Genomic DNA, 20,404 nt, shown 5'->3' on the forward strand with positions numbered 1-20,404 from the left:
GTAAGATTGTTATGATATTGGTTTGCAGTTGTACAGTATGACTGATCACAGACTGTAGTAATGGAAGGCTAAAACTTGGACAACTTACATAGATATACTCAAGCATATATTTCTATTAAAGTAGAATTATTACCACTTTGAATAGAATACATCACATTATTTGTTCTGATGCTCAGCATTCTGAGTTCAAATTCAGCTAAGATCAACTTTGCTCTTCATCCCTTCAGGTTTGATAAAAAAAAAATGTACCAATCCAGGATAATGGATTAGTAAAACTGTTAATGAATTGCTCCAAAAGATTTGTACTCATGTGTATTGTTTGGCTTGGTTTCTACTGTTGGATGTCTTTTCTATGGTCAACCACTTTATAGAGGGTACTGAGTGCATTATTTCAAGGTCCTGACACTAGAGTACTCAGTAACCTAAGGTGTGTAGAGTGAAAAAGGGAATAGCAGAGAGAGCAATGACTACAGAAAGGCCAGAAGTGGGTAGTAGAGAGAAGGGTGAATAGATATATAAATGTAGAGAGTACAGAATAGTCAAGGGCATGTATATTTGCTCTAGTGGCCTGAAAGGAAAATAGGAGAGAGAGAGGGTTAAAGAAAGTATGACATCAGAAGGGCCAGAATGAGTGATAGAGTGGAAGGAACAACAGTATGATGGGAATGGTAAGAATATTTGAGAGCAGACTTGGTAGAAGAGTGATTAACAACAATAGAGGTGAACATAGGTAAAGATGGCTGAGGAGATACAGCCATTTATCACTTAGACAATGGAAACAATGTCATATTTCTTTCATTATTCTTCTAGTTATGATCCTCTTGGCTGAAGTGAACATTTCAAACCAAATTAAAGTTAAGGAAACTTGTTGTAATGATCTTTGTCTGCAACTAAAGACTTCAAAATTGGTATAAATTGGTTTGGGTAAAACCAGTCATTGGAGAATCCACTAAACCATGATCATATTGTGTTCTTTGCATGTAATATCTTGTCCTACTTTACAGAATAACATGATTAGATCAAGCTCTTGTACCAAAACAAGTTCTTATCAGAAAAAAAATAGAGCATTTTGGTCTGCTCTATTAAGGTCATCAGACAGAAAATATTTGGGCATTATTAGCTGACATTATTCAAAATTAAAATCAAATAAATATTTAAAATAGTTTTTATACAAAATAACAGAACATCACTTAAATTATAAAATTTACACAAAAGTGAAAGCAAATATAAATAATATACTTAGATATAAACATAAATACAGTAATCCCTCAATTATCGCAGGTGTTACATTCCAAACCCTCCTACAGAAACAATTAAAATCTAAAAAAATATAAGTACCTATCGACCACAGAAACATGTGATATAGTGAGGGGTCCTGATATAAATTTCCATATATTAGCCAGAAAATCTGCGATGTACTGAGTGTGCAATAGGTGAACCATGATGTACTGAGTGCGCGATAGGTGGACCGCGATATACTGAGTGCATAATAGGTAAACTGCAATATGGCGAGGGATTATTGTAAAGTACTTTCAACCATTGCATTAGACAATTTCCGATTTATAAATATGCTTTATATAAATATTTATGTAAAAATATGAGATTACCTTAAAGAGATATGATTCTTTGTTCCAATCTTGAACTTCGAAGACTTCTTCATACACTGGATCCACAGTGATGACACATTTGTCCAAATAAAGAGGATCCTTTGGGTTAATTAAAAATAAAATGAGATTTAAACAACGTGAAGAGAAGAATCAAATTCAATGAAGAAGGAAAACAAAATAGATTTCTTAAATAGTCAAATAAAATCTAGTTAACTTATACAAACACACACACACTGTCTACCTGAGCCCTATTTATTTGATGACTGTGAATCTTTTGAATTTTTGTTGCTTCCCCTATAAACCAATGGTATAGCTAGAGTATGTTCTCTCTGGAGTAGACCTAGAGTTTGCCATCCAAAGGCTAACATAGACTGTACAGGCTTATACAGAAGACTTAAAAATACCACCCCATTAAAACATTGCTCCGGATGAACTGCACCTACGCACTTCCCTGCCATTAGACTACTGCAACAAGTTAGTACAAGCATGGTTGTGTCATTAAGAAGTTTGTTTCACAATCAGCTAGTTCCAGTTTCAATTCCAATGTGCAACACCTTATGCAAAAGTTTTCTCCTTAAGATTGACTCAAGCTTTGTGGGGGGGAATTAGGTGCAGGGAAAATGTACAGAAACCTATAGCTCCTTTTCTGTCACCAGTTTTAGTTGCCTAACACTAGCCATTAAGTAGACTAAGTTTTATGATGTTTTGGAGCTTATCTCAGTTTGCCTGGTGTGATTAAGTGATTGAATTAGCATTTTTCTCTCCATAGAGAATTCCCTGTCAGTTTCAGATTGTTGGAAGTGAAGAAAACACAGAGTCAAGCAACACAGAATTGAATAAGAATAAGAGTAAAATAAAACAAGGCTGGCTCATAGGCCCAAAGAAATTATGCCCCTTTTCATCCATGAGATGTTACACCACCACAATGACGCCAACGCCAATGCCAATGTCACTAATGCTGACAACAACACCACATTTCCCTGTTATGGCTATTTATATCCTTTCAGTAAGTGTCCATAGTGCACTTGGATGCAAATAGCCACAATGACAAAATATGCATAGGGAACAAATGGCATCAACTGTATTATGTATTTATCATGCTTTTTCCTACATTTGCTCTGCATACCACAACCAGCAATACAGCTGAGTACAATATTCCTGCCAATTACACTTTACTGGAAGTAGACTAGATGATGGTATTCTACATGGAGCTCAAAATTCACCATTAGTAGTTGTATGCCTAACTGTTCACACAGAAAATACTACGTATGTATGATGTACTAGCGTAGCTAGAGCATATGTCACCCCAGGTGGCCCTTCCATTTGCAGCCCCTAGACCCCACAAAAAACACATATCGCTTACAGCAGACCCAAAAGTGCTGCTCCATTAAAAGTGCCACCGGGGTGGACTGCACCTACCACCCAGCTATGCTAGTGTATGTATGTAGTATATTACTCCATCTTTGGTTTGAGTACTATTTTTTTCTGCCTTGTTTTGCATTATTATAAGGGACAGAAGATTGACTTGTATTGAAACATGCATGTGAGGGGTGAATTAGCATAAATGGGTCTATTACCAATAAATCCATGATGGTTACTAAAATATTATTACAAAAGTATTAGTATAAATTTTCTTTATATTTGATCTATTCGATCATCAGCATCATCGTTTAACATCTACTCTTCCATAGTTACATGAGTCAAATGGAATTTGTTGAAGTAGGGTTGGTTTTTTTACAACCAGATGCCTTTCCTGTCACCAACCCTCACCTGTTTCCAAGCAAAGTTATATTTCCTCATGGCTGGACATTTTTCCAAGGAAGATTGGAAATGATGGACACCTCTGTATGAGTGACACACACATACACACGCACAACAACTTGGAAAATTTCCTAAACTTGGAAAATGGGTGCCTCATGAATTGTTCAAAAGCAACAGCAAATCCCAAGACATCTGCTCTTCTCTCCATTCTCGCGAATTCATTTCACCCTTTTTAGATAGACTTGTGACTGGCGACGAAAAATGGATCTTCTATCAAAATGTTAAACGTCGTAAACAGTAGCTTGGTAAAAGGGAAAAAACTCAACCACAACCGAGAAGGGAACTTCAGGGGGAAAAGGTTCTTCTCTCTATCTGGTGGGATTGCAAAGGAGTAATTCACTTTGAATTGTTACCACCTAATACAACAATCAATGCTCAAGTCTACTGTCAGCAATTAGAGCGTTTGAACCAAGCTTTGTGAATCGAAAAAGGAGTGATGTTTCATCAGGACAATGCACAACCCCACACTTCAAAGATCACATTACAGAAGATCGAAGAGCTTGATTGGGAAAAAATTCCTCATCCACCTTATTCTCCCGACCTTGCTCCTTCAGACTACCATTTGTTTCGTAGTTTACAGAGGAGTTTGAAACTGACATTTCAGAGTTCTTCACTTTGAAACCAAAAGTGTTTTACATTGATGGGATTAAAAAGCTTGTAAATAGATGGAAGGAAGTCATCGTTTATCAGAGAAAGTACATTGATTAAATTTCAATTAAATATAACATTTGATCACTTGTTTTCTTTCTTCAAAATTCGGACAGAATTTATGGGATGACCTGATATAAAGAGAAAATTTTGTATGTTGTTAAATCGTTGGTGTAACCATTATGTTCTTGTGATGTGATGAGCTAACTTTCTTTATTTGCATTAATTTGTGAATAAATCAGGGAATCATACTAAAATAAAAATACAAATAATGATATAAATTATATAACCAACAAAGGATAAAGATAGTGATCAGTACCTAATAATCAATAAATTTAAAATTGAAAGCAAAAAAACAAACAAAAAAAATTCAAAATACAAAATAGAAGATAATGAAAATGCAGTAAATTTTAAAGATTAAGTCTAAAGTCTAAATTGAAAAATAAAATATCAGATAATAAACACAGTGTGGAAGTATCAGAATAAAATAGCTAAAAAGCTGAGAACATAATGATAATTTCCAGGGGCAAATTCACAATCATTTGTGACCAATGGAAACAATTTGAGATTGTATGTTTTGCTAAGTCCAACACATTTAGTGACCTTCAGATTAAAACTGTGCCAAGGAGACATATAGAAACAGACACTAATATCAACACACACACACATATACATTTACTAGTGAAAACATATGCGGCTTCTCAGCACACACAATATATGTACACTATAAAAGACTATTTATGCACGTCATGTATAGCTTTGTTTATATACACAGTTCAGTACTTTAATAATATAAACAAACATGAAAAGTTGCTATAAACAGATAATTCAGCCATGGTAACTGGGTATATTTGTGTGAAGAAAATGGCATCACTAAAATTTAATCAAGTTTTCAAATATTTTATTTACCTACATTGTTTAAATTTACAACTATATATTAACTAAATTAATGAAACAACCTTCATTAAACATAACAGTTTTCTGTAATATAACATGCAAGATGATATAATGAAAGCAGTGCATAGTCTTTGAAGATGAAACAAGCAGAAGGAATTTAAATTACTGCATATAATTAATGTGTGTTATGACATAAGACTGTTACATGAGAAAAATGAAAGAGGCGGGGAGATCAACTCACTGAGATAAGTGACATAGATTTCTTGAGATAGCTGAGTGGCTTTCTCATCTGAGATTGAATTTGCCTGCTTTTTATAACTGTAAGCTATTCTTTTAGAACCTTTGGCAGGAAAGCTTGCATACTTCATTTGAAGATTGCCATTTTGACCACAGTAAGTCAGCCAGTACCAGCTGGTCAAGCTACATTCCCATAGAGATGTTGATACATTTTATGGTAACCCATTTCCTTTTATGGAGACACATTAGGTCATGGTTCTGAACTGGGAAAATCTAAGACCTATAGTTCAAAACAATAATTATAACAATATAAAATATGGAGACTTATTCATCCTCAAAATTTGTTTCCTTCTATTTTACAAGTTCATACAGCATATTCTTATAGTTATTACAACCTACATGTGTTTCCATTGCACAGAGTATGGGCAGGTGCACATGCAACCAGGCATAACTTTCTATGCAACTTTATTCAGGGTCTGTCCACCAGCTAGTTTTGAAATGAACTAAATATAGTTTGTTGGTTAGGATTCAAGGGAAGTGAGGGGAGGCTGTTTTGAATGTTAAATCTGATCAGCAAGAAGGAATGTCAGTTAACTTGCAAATTTGCAGAGGTAAGATGGAATCCTTATTTCACTTAGTTTTTTACAAACATGCCTGTGAAAATATAGTGTTTATTTTTGTGGCTTCAGAGTATTTGACTCGTATTTTTAGCAAAGCTGGTGTTTTTAATAACAGCACCCTTGTTATACATAATTCTTTTATATATATATATGTATTAATTTTACCTATATGGTCTTAGCTTGCAGCCACTAACATGTCTCATGAGTGTTAATATTCTTTATATATATATATATATATATATATATATATACGATAGACTTCTTTCAGTTTCCATCTAGCAAATCCACTCACAAGGCTTTGGTCAGGCTACGGCTATAGTAGAAGACACTTGCCCAAGGTGCCACACAGTAGGACTGAACCCGGAACCATATGGTTGGGAAGCAAGCTTCTTACTACACAGCCACACCCGCACCATATATTTATATACTATTAAAAGTGGAGTTCAATCTTGTTTGCTTGCTTGCAATGTTACACAGCCAATCTGACGCGTAACAGGAGAAAACTTTGAAAGTAAAGTGTTCCTGAAATGTGAATATGAATGGAATAAAACAAGTTTCACGTAAATTGGGCCAGTAGTTATTAAGATATTCAGAGTTTTGGGGTATAAATACCCAAAACGGTGCATAATGGGAAAATACTCCGAAAATAACTTCACCCTGAAAGGGAAGAAACTCTAACCTTTCCATTAGACACATTATGATAGGCAAAATATTTTAAAGTGAAAATGACTTTAAAACATTAGGCTGAGATTACCTTCATGAGATAAACATTACATTGCCACCTGGAATTTCTGAGTCTGCTACAACACAATGATGAGTCCAACTCAATAAGAAAAGTCAGTAGTAAAAAATAAAAACCAACAGAAAAAAAAAATCAAGGAAGTAAGTTTAGTGAACCAATGAGCAATAAAGCAAAGGAGCAAGTGTGGTTTAGAGTTGAGGAGTAGAAAGAAAAGGAGAAAGAGAAGGAAAGAAAGAAGAAAAAAAGGAAAAGGACTGTTATCATTATAGAGACAGTATTGTGGTTATAAAAATCTATTCAAGAGACATGAAGACAGATCTTTGGCTGACTGTTAGAATGCTGTCATCTAAATTAATGGGTAAAGGGGTAGTAGAGGTAGGAGGACCAGAAGCTTGAGGTATTTCAGATTGCAAGACAGTGTGTCAGTGAAAATTATTATGTTGTAGGAGAGAAGTGCATTGCTTGTATGTTTCACTTGCAGTTAGTGACTCTGCAAAGAAAGAGTCTTGGAAGTCCCTCTATAAAAGGCTGCTAAATGTAGAGAATGCATGGGAGAAGTAGAATATGCCTAATGTGGCCCCAGCTGAGGGACCAGATATTCAAATTGATGGTTGCTTGGTAGATAAAGCAATTAAGGATATGAAGAGAGGGAAAGCCCCTGGCCCATCAAGAATCACCACTGAGAAGCTTAAAATATCTGGTAGAATGGAATAAGGCTTGGTCACCGTATAGTTAATGACCCCCCCCCCCTTCACGTCCCCCCCAAAACCCTCACTAATTCTGAATTGTAGCTTTAACATTTGCCTTTATTTTGTAATTTTTTTGTTACAGCAAGACTCAGTTTAAGAACCACATGGTAGTAAAAAGGTTAAGAACCACTGCTTTAGTATATATTCTCAAATACTACAGTAGCTGTGTTAAATTAGATTAAATTAGATTAAAGAATTAATTTATATTCTTATAAAGGGAAGAGAAAAGATGTCTTATTATGATAGATAAAAAGGTATCATAGGGATACCATGCTGTGAACACTGAAACCTGATAGGATACCTACATATCTTCTGTTTCCATAGACATAATGGTAACACAAATCCTTTTTTTATCAGCTTCAATATGACATTTTTCTTCCACTAGTAAATAAAATAGCATGCTATGCTGCATTGAAACATTTACAGAATTGATTTGCTTGAGGTTAATCTGAAAACAGCAAATGAAGAGTCACCAGAAACATTTGCAGCATACAGATCTTCGCATGTGATTTGTCTAATGTGATTATTGAAGTATAAGTAAAGTGAAAGGTTACCTTTCGGTAAGTAAATTAACTTCCCAGTGTTGAAGTATGTATTGCGATTTAATATATTTTGTAGATTTGACAAAGTACTATTCATAAGAAGTATATAAATAACAGTTACGCATGATGCGATAGAAGTAATGTGACTCATAACTGATAATAAAAGAAATAATATTATTATAAATTTGCTTAATCATTCATTGAGCAGCGTGACACTGTGTCTGTGGATTAAAACTATTCTCTGCAAAGAAATGGATACTATTTTTGATATTTATACATTGCAACTGTGTCGTCTACAAATATACCAACCATAAACATGTGTAAGTGTACAATATATAATGCAATAAAAATTTATACACCAAAACCCAAGTAGCATAGTGGGCAGAGACAACAATAACAACAGGATTTCTTACTTAGTACGCAGGATAAACTAATTCTCTAATCTATTTTAACACTGTTGTTATGATGGTTTATATATCATCATCATCATCATCATCATCATCGTTTAACGTCCGCTTTCCATGCTAGCAAGGGTTGAGCGATTTGACTGAGGACTGGCGAACCAGATGGCTGCACCAGGCTCCAATTTGATCTGGCAGAGTTTCTACAGCTGGATGCCCTTCCTAACGCCAAACACTCTGAGAGTGTGGTGGGTGCTTTTAAGTTCCACCAGCACGAGGGCAAGTCAGGCGGTACTGGCAATGGCTGCGCTCAAGTGGTATTTTTTACGTGCCACCTGCACAGGAGCCAGTACAGCGGCACTGGCAACAACCTCGCTCGCATGTTTTTTCCCGTGCCAGTAAGGCGACGCTAGTAACGATCATGTTCGAATGGTGCTTTTTATGTGCCACCGGTATGGAAGCCAGTCAGCTACTCTGGCAGCGATTATGCTCGAATGATGCTCTTAGCGCTACACTGGCACGCGTGCCAGTCATCAAATTTGTGAATTTGATTTGATTTCAATTTCACTTGCTTCAACAGGTCTTCGCAAGCAGAGTTTAGTGTCCAATGAAGGAAAGGTATGCATAAGTGGTCTGGTTACGCCCTTGGCATAGGCCACGGGTTATGGTCTCACTTGGCTTGCCGAGTCTTTTCACGCACTGCATATTTCCAAAGGTCTCGGTTACTAGTCATTGCTCGGTGCGACCTAATGTTCAAAGGTCGTGCTTCACCACCTCATCCCAGGTCTTCCTGGGTCTTACCTCTTCCACAGGTTCCCTCAACTGCTAGGGTATGACACTTTTTTCCCACAGCTGTCCTCGTTCATTTCCAAAAGATGACCATACCAGCACAGTCGTCTCTCTTGCACACCACATCTAATGCTTCTTAGGTTCAACTTTTCTCTCAAGGCACTTACACTGTTGTGTATGCACACTGACATTATACATCCAGCGGAGCATACTGGCTTCATTCCTTGCAAGCTTATGCATATCCTCAGCAGTCATGGCCCATGCTTTACTGCCATGTAGCATGGCTGTTCGTACACATGCGTCATACAGTCTACCTTTTACTCTGAGCGAGAGGCCCTTTGTCACCAGCAGAGGTCAGAGCTCTCTGAACTTTGCCCAGGCTATTATTATTCTAGCAGCTACACTTTCAGCGCACCCTCCCCCACTACTAACTTGGTCACCTAGATAACGGAAGCTATCAACTACTTCTAGTTTTTCTCCCTGGAATGTGGCAAAGGTTGTCTTCTGCACATTTTCAGTGTTTATTGCTCCTGAGCATCTGCTACATACAAAAACTATCTTGCTAGTTAGCCTTCCTTTGATATTGCTGCACCTCTTATGTGTCCATAGCTTCTTTGCCTTTCCTACAGATCGAGCAGGGCCATCTACCTGAAGGGGTTTGTGGTTTGTCTGCCTTCCTACTTATTAGGACTTTGGTTTTAGCTAGGTTGACTCTAAGGCCCTTCGATTCTAATCTTTGTTTCCACACTTGAAACTTCTTCTCTAGTTCTGATAGTGACTCAGCAATTAGAGCAAGGTCGTCAACATAGAGGAGCTCTCAGGGGCAACGTGTCTTGAATTCTTCTGTTATTGCCTGGAGGACTATGATAAATAGGAGGGGGCTGACGACTGAACCTTCGTGGACCCTTACCTCTACCCGGAATTCTTCACTGTACTCATTGCCAACCCTCAACTTACTGACAGCGTCCCTGTACATGGCTTGCACAGCTCTCACTAACCATTCATCTATCCCTAGTTTCCTCATTGACCACCAGATAAGGGAGTGGGGGACCCTGTCAAAGGCTTTCTCCATGTCAACAAAAGCCAGGTACAGAGGTTTATCTTTGGCTGGGTATTTCTCCTGTGGCTGTCTTACCAGAAATATAGCATCAGTGGTGCTTTTCCCTGGCACAAACCCAAACTGCATCTCATCTAAACTGACTCTCTCCCTAATTAGTTGGACTATGACACTCTCTGTGACCTTCATTACCTGATCCAACAACTTTATGCCTCTGTAATTATTTGTGTCTAAAGCGTCACCTTTATCTTTGTAGCAGTTGACTATAGTGCTGCTACACCAGTCATTGGGCATGACTCCTTCGTGTATCACCTGGTTAACTATACAGGTGACTAGGCTACAGCCGACACTACCAGATATTTTGAGCATCTTTGCAGTGATTCCTGATGGGCTGGGGGCTTTCCTGTCTTCATACTCTTAATTGCTTTATCCACCATGGTACTGTCAATTTGGATAGCTAGTCCCTCTGTTGGGTTGACATTCTGCAGACTCTCTTTCTCCCATTCATTCTCTTTATTGAGCAACCCTTCATAGTGACGTGTCCAAACCTCTCTCTTTGCAGCCACGTTTAGTGCAAGTGAACCATCATCCACGTGGACACATTTCTCTCCTATGACATCACGATTCTCTCTCACACACTGTCTTGCAGCACGAAATACTTCAAGTCTTTGGTCCTCACGGTGCAGAACATTGGCAAATCTGGCTAAATAAACCTGTCTCCTAGCTTCCCTTCTGGCAATTCCCTGCTACCACCGTTCTTTCAGTATATGTTCAGTATTTGGAGTCAGGACATGTGCAGATTTGTATGCTTTATTTTATGCATGTAGTTCATGCATATAGTTGCATGTCTAGACATGCACATATATACTTAAATGATAAACTTCTGGAAAGTTTTACAGATTTTATAGTTCCTGTGATGGCTTGGGTCTGTAGCTTTCATATCAGCTTTCTTCCTTCTGGTTTTGAGAAGCCTAATCTTTCAATATTGGTACTTAGGCAATGTGTTGCATATCCCAGTGCCCCAATATGTGTATGCATGTGTGCATGCGTGTATGTATGTATGTATGTATGTGTGTGCATGTGCATGCATGCATGTAAGTATGCATGTATGTATGCATGTATGTGTGTGTGTGTGTGTATGTATGTATGTATGCATGCATAAAATTATGAGTGTTAGTTGGCAGCAGTTTCCATATATAAGTTTAGTGAAGGGTGAGAGAGTCAGAGTGATGAGGATAATGTGGCCTGCACTGGTGATTTGAAGGTTATGTATTTATATGTGGTGGTAAATAGGGCAGTATTCATATGCTAGTTACATAATTATATGTATACTGGCACTCTATTAGTTATGAAAGCGAAGTTGATTCAATCAATGGAACAGCCTGCTCATGAAATTAATGTGCATGTGGCTGAGCACTCTACAGAAACGTGTACCCTTAACATAGTTCTCAGGGAGATTCAGCATGACACAGAATGTGACAAAGCCTGGCCCTTTGAAATATACTCATTTTTGTCAGCTAAGTGGACTGGAGCAATGTGAAATAAAGTCTCTTGCTCAAGGAGACAACATATTGCCAGGAATTGAACTCATGACCTTACACTCATGAGCCAAGCACCCTAAGCACTAAGCCATGTGCCTTCACAGTTAGTTATTTTATCCTGGGAAACTCATGAGTGAAAATATTTCCAGTTTTTAGGTCATTTTTGATAGTAGTAAGATTTAGATAATAAGTATGGGCACAGAAATGGCAGTCTGATTAGGAAGTGCACATCATAACAAAGTGATCTCAGGTTCAATTCCACTTCAAAACACCTCAGACAAGTATCTTCTGCTATAGTCCAAAGTCAACTAAAGCTTTGTGAATAGACTTGGTCAGTGGAAACTAAAAGAAGCTATTGTACGTGTGTGTTTGTGTCTCCTTGTCAAGACATTGAGCTCTAAATGTAAACAAATATCTCTGTCAGACAAGCAATGGCATTTATTTGCAATTTTCCATGAGAAATATCCAACCATTATGCTATGCATGTTCTACAGACAAGTGGATATATTTCCTTGCTTGGAAACAGATAAAGGTTGATGACAGGAAGAGCATCCAGCCATACAAAATCTTTCACCACCACCACCATCATCATCATCATCATCATCATCCTTTAACGTCCACTTTCCATGCTTGCATGGGTCAGAGAGTTTGACTGGAACTGGAACTGATATGACATGGTTTTTACAGCTGGATGCCCTTCCTTAATGTCAACCACTTCAAGAGAGTAAAGGGTACTTTTTACGTTCCACTGGCACAGGTGCCATTTACATGCCACTGTTAAAATGGTAAAGATGATGGTGGTGGTGGTGGTGTTGGTGCTTCATGTTAGCCAGTCATGCTCACTTATGAGTAACAGCTATGTTTAGTACACCCGTATTCATCAATGCTTCAATAAATTTTTTAAATAGCCATGAATTTGAAGGTATTTTGTAAAAGAATGGAACTTTTTTTTTCTTATTAAGCATCAATGTAAGTAAACAAAAGGTTCTTACATAGAATATAAGAAATGCTGGAAAACAAGAGATTTTGTGTAGCAGAACTAGAAGCCATTTCATGTAGTTTCAGAATGTCAAAGAGTGAAAGATTGAAGAAAAATTTGTTGGAGGAAATTCAGCTGCTACACTGTGCAACAGTTCAGGCAGCTTAAACCTGTGTTGTTGCTACTGCTGCTATTGCAGCTGTTACTGTTGTTGTTTCTGTTATCATGATTACTGTGTTGCTATTATTGTTGCTCATGTTTTGTCGTTGTTGCTTTTGTTGTTTTTTACCTCCACCAAGGAAGGAGGTTATGTTTTCATTGGCGTTGGTTTGTCTATCTGTCCGTCTGTGTGCAAAATAACTCAAAAAGTTGTGAACGGTGTTTGATAGAATTTGTTTTGTTGTTGTCATTGCCATTGCTTTCATTTTCACTTTGCTATCATCATTGCTGTTTCTGTTGTTGTTTAACTTCCCTTTTTTATTAAATCAACTTCTTTTGCAGACAATGTGTATCTAGAACTGCATCATCTAACATTGATTTCAAATTTTGGCACCAGACCAGCAATTTTGGGGGAGGGGGTAAGTCGATTACATTGACTGGTCCTTATTTTATCAATCCTGAAAGGATGAAAGACAAAGTCAACCTCAGCAGCACTTGAACTCAGAATATAAAGACAGACAAACTGCCGCCAAGCATTTTGCCCAGCATGCTAATGATTCTGGCAGCTTGCCACCTTCAGGCATTATCAAATAATATTTTATTTTTGTGTGATATTTTTTAATGGCAGAATAGATTATGAGGAAAGTTTGGTCCTTATTTCTAGCTGATCAAGTGTCACATGAATGCTGTTTTATTTTTCCTCGAGATACCTGCTGCTTATGAGTGGGAGTGGTGGTGGGGTGTCATGATATATGTGATGGTAAAGGCAATAGTGATAGCAAGGGTGAAAATGGTAGTAGTGTGATAGAGTGATGATAATAATGGTAACTATGTGATTGTTGTTGTTGTTGTTGTTGTTGTGGTGGTGGTGGTGGTGAAAATATATACATGTAAACAAAAGCTCATATCTAAAAAAAACTTTCTTACTCTGACAGCTTGATATCGCCCTCCTTTGCCTCGGAGCAGTACCAGGGCTGCCTGCCTTACTATGGATTGCTGGGTAAACAGTAATTTCTTGGTAATTGTACTCTCTTGTTGAGGCTATAAGAGAAGAAACACAGAATGAATTTATAATAGTAAAACAAAAAGTAGAAATTTATGACAGGAATGTAACTACACACATGCTGTTGGTAATTTCTTTTCCTTCTTTGGACATTTCCCTTTCTCCTTTCTGATGAAAAGCTATGCTTGAAACGTCTAACTCTCTCTTTTTAGCACCAAGCTAATATATTTCTTGTGCATGTCCTCTAGTTGTCTGTTAAATTTTTTCCTTTATTTGAATTGATTGTTTATTTAAATTGACTATATATGCGCAACACTATTTGTGTGGCAAATTTCTACAGCCGGATGCCCTTCCTGCCGCCAACCCCCACCTGTTGCCAAGCGAGGTAGTTAGATATATATATATATACACACACACATGCATGTATTTCTGTATATATATGAATATGTGTGAGTATGTATGTACACACACATATATATATGTATATCTATATAAGGAAATAATTTTAATTTCAAATACAGGATAATGCTAATAATATAGCATCAATAGGATAAACTACCCATACTTTGCAGAAAAATCTGTCAGCGACCAGCCATGAGACTCAAACTCACATCCCTGTGATTACGTGTCAAGTGCTTTACCATTAAGCTAAACTGCCCAGCAACAAATTCTTCTGCAATTTTAGGATATATTAATCTAACTTTATAAGATGCTATCGTATGTTAAATTGAACTTATGTTGAAACTCAACAAATAAAGTTTGCTTTAGAAGTGTTGAGATGTATTGAAAGATACAGATAAAGAAATAATTTTATTCTCAAACAAGTCTCATGACTGGCTACCAACAGATTTTTCTGCAAAATAAGGGGAAGTTTATTCTGTTCATGCTATATTATTAGCATTATCCTGCATTTGAGAATAAAATTATTTCCTTATCTGTATCTTTCAATACATCTCAACACTTCTAAAGCAAACTTTGTTTGTTGACTTTCAATGTAAGTTGAATTTAATATATATATATATATATATATATATATATATATATATATATATATATATATGTATATATAATTAGTCTAGGAATGTGTGTGTAGTTAAGAAGTTTGTTTAGTAACCACATGGATCTGGGTTCCATCCTAGTTCAGCAACTGAAGCAAGTGTCTTCAACAATACCCTCAGACTAAACATTCCCTTGCGGATGAAATTTTGAAGATGGAAACTGAAAGAAGCCTATCATATATGAATATATATGTCTGCTTATATATATATATATATAAATATATATATATATATATATATATATATATATATATCATCATCATCATCATCATCATCATCGTTTAACGTCCGCTTTCCATGCTAGCATGGGTTGGACGATTTGACTGAGGACTGGTGAAACCGGATGGCAACACCAGGCTCCAGTCTGATTTGGCAGAGTTTCTACAGCTGGATGCCCTTCCTAACGCCAACCACTCAGAGAGTGTAGTGGGTGCTTTTACGTGTCACCCGCACGAAAACGGCCACGCTCGAAATGGTGTCTTTTATGTGCCACCCGCACAAGCCAGTCCAGGGGCACTGGCAACGATCTCGCTCGAAAATCCTACAGGAGCCAGTCAGGCGGTACTGGCAACGGCCAAGCTCAAAATGGTGCATCTCATGTGCCACCCGCACAAGAACCAGTCCAGGGGCACTGGCAACGATCTTACTTGGCTTGCCGGGTCTTCTCACGCACAGCCCATTTCCAAAGGTCTCGGTCCGTAGTCATTGCCTCGGTGAGGCCCAATGTACGAAGGTCTTGCCTCACCACCTCAGCCCAGGTCTTCCTGGGCCTACCTCTTCCACGGGTTCCCTCAACTGTTAGGGTGTGGCACTTTTTCACGCAGCTATCCTCCTCCATTCTCACCACATGTCCATACCAGCGCAATCGTCTCTCTTGCACGCCACAACTGATGCTTCTAATGTTCAGCTTTTCTCTCAAGATACTTACACTCTGACGGGTATTCACATTGACATTACACATCCAACGGAGCATACTGGCTTCATTCCTTGCGAGCTTACGTATGTCCTCAGCAGTTACAGCCCATGTTTCACTGCCATGTAGCATGGTTGTTCGTACGCATGCGTCATACAGTCTGCCTTTTACTCTGAGTGAGAGTCCCTTTGTCGCCAGCAGGGGTAAGAGCTCTCTAAACTTTGCCCAGGCTATTCTTATTCTAGCAGCTACACTTTCAGCGCACCCACCCCCACTACTAACTTGGTCGCCCAGATAGCGGAAGCTATCGACTACCTCTAGTTTTTCACCCTGGAATGAGATAGAAGTTGTTTCCTGTTTGTTTGCAGTCTTTATTGCACCTGAACATCTGCCACAAACAAAAACTAACTTGCTAGTTAACCTGCCTTTGATGTTGCTGCACCTCTTATGTGTCCATAGCTTGCACCGGGTACATCTTATAGAGTTACTACCTACTCCTTTTCTACATACTGAGCAGGGCCATCTACCTGAAGGGGTTTGTGTTTTATCTACCTTCCTACTTATTAGGATTTTGGTTTTAGCTAGGTTGACTCTAAGGCCCTTCAATTCTAGACCTTGCTTCCACACCTGAAACTTCTCCTCTAGTTCTGATAGTGACTCCGCAATTAGGGCAAGGTCATCAGCATAGAGGAGCTCCCAGGGGCAACCTGTCTTGAACTCCTCTGTGATTGCCTGGAGGACTATGGTAAATAATAGGGGGCTGAGGACGGAACCTTGGTGGACCCCTACCTCTACCCGGAATTCATTGCTGTACTCATTTCCAACCCTCACCTTACTGGCAGCATCTCTGTACATGGCTCGCACAGCTCTCACTAACCATTCTTCTATCCCAAGTTTCCTCATTGACCACCAGATAAGGGATCGGGGGACCCTGTCAAAGGCTTTCTCCATGTCAACGAAAGCCAGGTACAGAGGTTTATCCTTAGCTAGGTATTTCTCCTGCAACTGTCTCACTAGAAATAAGGCATCAGTAGTGCTTTTACCTGGCACGAACCCAAACTGCATCTCATCTAAATTGATTCGCTCCCTAATTAGTTGGGCTATGACCCTCTCTGTAACTTTCATAACCTGATCTAACAGCTTGATGCCTCTGTAATTATTTGTATCTAAAGCGTCCCCTTTACCTTTGTAGCAGTTGACTATGATGCTGCTACACCAGTCATAGGGTATGACTCCTTCGTGTATCACCTGGTTCGTAATACGGGTGACTAGGCTATAGCCAACACTGCCAGATATTTTGAGCATCTCTGCAGTGATTCCTGATGGGCCGGGGGCTTTCCCGGTCTTCATACTCTTAATTGCTTTATCTACCCTGGTACTATCAACTCGGATAGCTGGTCCCTCTATTGGGTCGACATAAGGCAGGCTCTCTTTCTCCCACATGTATGTATGTATGTATGTATGTATGTATGTATGTAGTTAATATATCCAAAAAGAGGCATATTCTAAGCACTTTATAGGTGCGAAACTAATGGTCACTTTACGACCGACCATAAGAAACAACCTTCCGAGCTCTGGTAACAGATACCTGTTCCCTCACATGATTGGGTTTTCCTCTAAATCTCATATGTGAAACCAGTTAGGGGAAAACCCAATCCTGTATGGCAACAGGTGTCTGCTACTGAAACTCAAAAAGTGTCAAATCTGCTTTGGGGATGATAAATAAAATGGATCAGCCACGTTATCAGGATGCCTGATAATAGTTTCCTGAAAATAGTCTTCTTTGGAGAGCTATCAACTGGTGTTTGCTCACATGGGGGACCCAAGAAGAGGTTCAGGGACAATCTTGAACTTGCCCTCAACTCCTGCAAACATTCAACCAGCACAACTTGAACACTTTGTTCAGAACTGGTAAACCTGGCATTCCCTCTGTGATGAAGGAGCTGCACACTTTGAACTAATCCAACATGAGAAACTTGAGGAAAAGAGACATCAACTCTCAAACTCACGAACAACATAATGGGAAACTTCCTTTGTCATCTGTGTTCAAGGACATGCCACTCCAGGAATGGACTGTTTTCACATCTATCAACTCATAAAATGTGTGATAAGACTCCTAAAGAACAATGTCATCATCAACATTGACAGACAGTTATAAGCATGTAAGTAAGTGATAATCATATTGCAGCCCAGCAGTATCCAAACAAACATCTCCTTTCTGGCAGACAGCACCATGATTATAAGTGTTAGAGGTTCCACCCTCAGGACACACCCACCATTAAAATCTGAGGGTTCAGCACAAACATATACATACATGTACACATACATATCCACATATGATTTTTAAGATTAAATACCCACCCATTCCCATTTTCCATACCACCACCACCTTCCCAGCACACACACACACACACACACACCATACCACCACCCACACCCAAGTCCCAACCTCAGGCAGATACCCCTTACATTTTGAAGACATTCTATCCTTTGTGCAAGGGTCATAAATCCAGATGAATTGCCTCTGAACTTCTCTTGCAGGTTTTTCCATTGCAGTTTTTCACAGTATCTCCAAGCCGGACATGACACTTCCTGATCTCAAGTAACAGAGAGTCATTATCATATCCCTCTGACCAAGTCTTCTGCTGAGTACCCGGATTTGGATTTTTCCATAACTCATATGAACAAAACTGAAAAGAAAATCACTTGAAATAGCTCCACAATGTATTGTATGAATATCAATAATCTACTCTATTGACAAATACACAAGTTCCTGTTTGCTGACTTGTGGTTTCTGCAACTATATAAATGAATAAATAAATAAATAAATGAATGTGTGTGTGTGTGTGTGTGTGTGTGTGTGTGTGTGTGTGTGTGTGTGTGTGTGTGTGTGTGTGTGTGTGTGTGCGCGTGTGTGTGCCATCATCATCATCATTTAATGCCCACTTTCTGTGCTAACATGAGTTTGACAGTTTGACTGGAACAGGTGAGCTGGAAGGCTGCACCAGACTCCAGTCTGATTTAGCATGGTTTCTACAGCTGGATGCTCTTCCTAATGCCAACCACTCCAAATATGTAATGAGTGCTTTTTGCGTGCCACCAGCACAGGTGCCATTTACATGACACTGGTAACGGCCACAATATATGTGTGTGTGTGTGTATAGTTTAAAGATCTAATAGAGTTAGAATCTACAAAAAAAGTATTCCACCTAGAGAGAGAGATAAATATCAATTTAAATACACAGCCAAAAGAGCTACTAATACTTTCATGCTTTTATGATACTTGAACAAGTATATTTATAAAGTACACCATGTATCTTAAAGCCTGAATGATTGCTTTAAGGTACATGACTTATTTTATATATATGCCTGTTTAAGTATCATAAAAAGCATGAAACTATTAGTAGCTCTTCTGATTGTGTATTCTGTCTTCATCCCTAATCTTTCTCTCTCCAGCCACGTAACCTTGTACTTCCTCTACAGTAAGACACCTATATCTGTCTCACTATAACCTTTTCCTCATCCCCTCCTCCAATGCCCCCTCCTCTCTTTAAAGTTTTTGTCTTGCAAGTACTTGGTGACCCTGTCAGTGCAGGTACCACTTAAAAGCACCCAGTCCACACTGTAAAGTGGTTGGTGTTCGGAAGGGCATCCAGCTGTAGAAACTCTGCCAAAACTGACCTTACCTGTGCTTGTGCCACATTAAAAGCACTACTCACCTCGCCTGTACTCGTGCCACATAAAAAGCACTAAGTCCACTCTGCTGAGTGGTTGGTGTTAGGAAGGGCATCCAGCTGTAAAAATCCTTCCAAAACAGTTACAGAAATCCAGTGCAGGCTTCGGCCTGACTGGCTCTTGTAGTACCATCCCACCCATGCTAGCATGGAACATGGATGTTAAATGATGTGTTGTAAGAAGTCTGCTTCCCAACTTCATGGATTTAGGTTCAGTCTTGCAGTATGACAACTGAAAGGCAAGTGTCTTCTACTATCTCCTAAGGTTGACCAAAACCTTATGAGAGGATTTGAGAGACAGAAACTGTAAGAAGCCTGTTGTGTGCATGCACCTGTTTATGTGTGTGTGTGTGTAATCTGGATATAGAAGCTGGTGGTTTCAAAATATGTCCATAGTTATCCTCTTTCTTTTTAATTTTCAAAAAGACATTCACATCAACAGGACAGCTGACTTCTATGGTGATACATAGTTTTTCTTGTCTGTTCAAGCAACAATATCCAACCTGCTTTGTTTACACTTGACACATGCTTTGATGGGAATATTCCACCAGTATTATATTGTAAATTCCCTAGTTATAACTTCTAGTATTAATAATTAAATACTGATTTTTAATTTCTATAATTCAAAGCATAAATCATAGATACTTTAACTATGTACCACATGACCATGACGAAATTCACTCTGTTTACATAACTTATGTAGAGGTGACTTACAATATAATTCATAAGTGATTAAAAAACTTTGCTGACATTTTGTACTCTCACAAGTAATAATGATAATTAGGGATAAACGTTTTTAATTACAACTGACTGTATCAAAATATTGTTTAGGCAACCTAATGGTTCCTTTGTTTTTCAACACATTAACACCTGCACACACACAAATAGATTAAAACAAATGTACGTA

At 38.4% G+C, this 20,404-nt stretch overlaps 1 protein-coding gene across 3 annotated transcripts in view; it reads right to left on the reverse strand.

Moving 5' to 3' along the window:
* The window catches only part of LOC106873936 (uncharacterized), a 121,969-nt gene that overhangs the window by 17,731 nt on the left and 83,834 nt on the right, over positions 1-20,404 (reverse strand). For all 3 annotated transcript variants that reach the window (XM_089347164.1, XM_089347163.1, XM_089347162.1), the window contains exons 10-11: positions 13,717-13,830; positions 1,608-1,706 (exon numbers count right to left, since the gene is read on the reverse strand). In XM_089347164.1, the coding sequence (XP_089203290.1) occupies positions 1,608-1,706; positions 13,717-13,830 (213 nt within the window). The remainder of the gene's footprint in view (positions 1-1,607; positions 1,707-13,716; positions 13,831-20,404) is intronic.

This window comes from Octopus bimaculoides, chromosome 2, assembly GCF_046866305.1.
Source record: "Octopus bimaculoides isolate indiv1 chromosome 2, ASM4686630v1, whole genome shotgun sequence".
Classification (NCBI taxonomy): domain Eukaryota; kingdom Metazoa; phylum Mollusca; class Cephalopoda; order Octopoda; family Octopodidae; genus Octopus; species Octopus bimaculoides.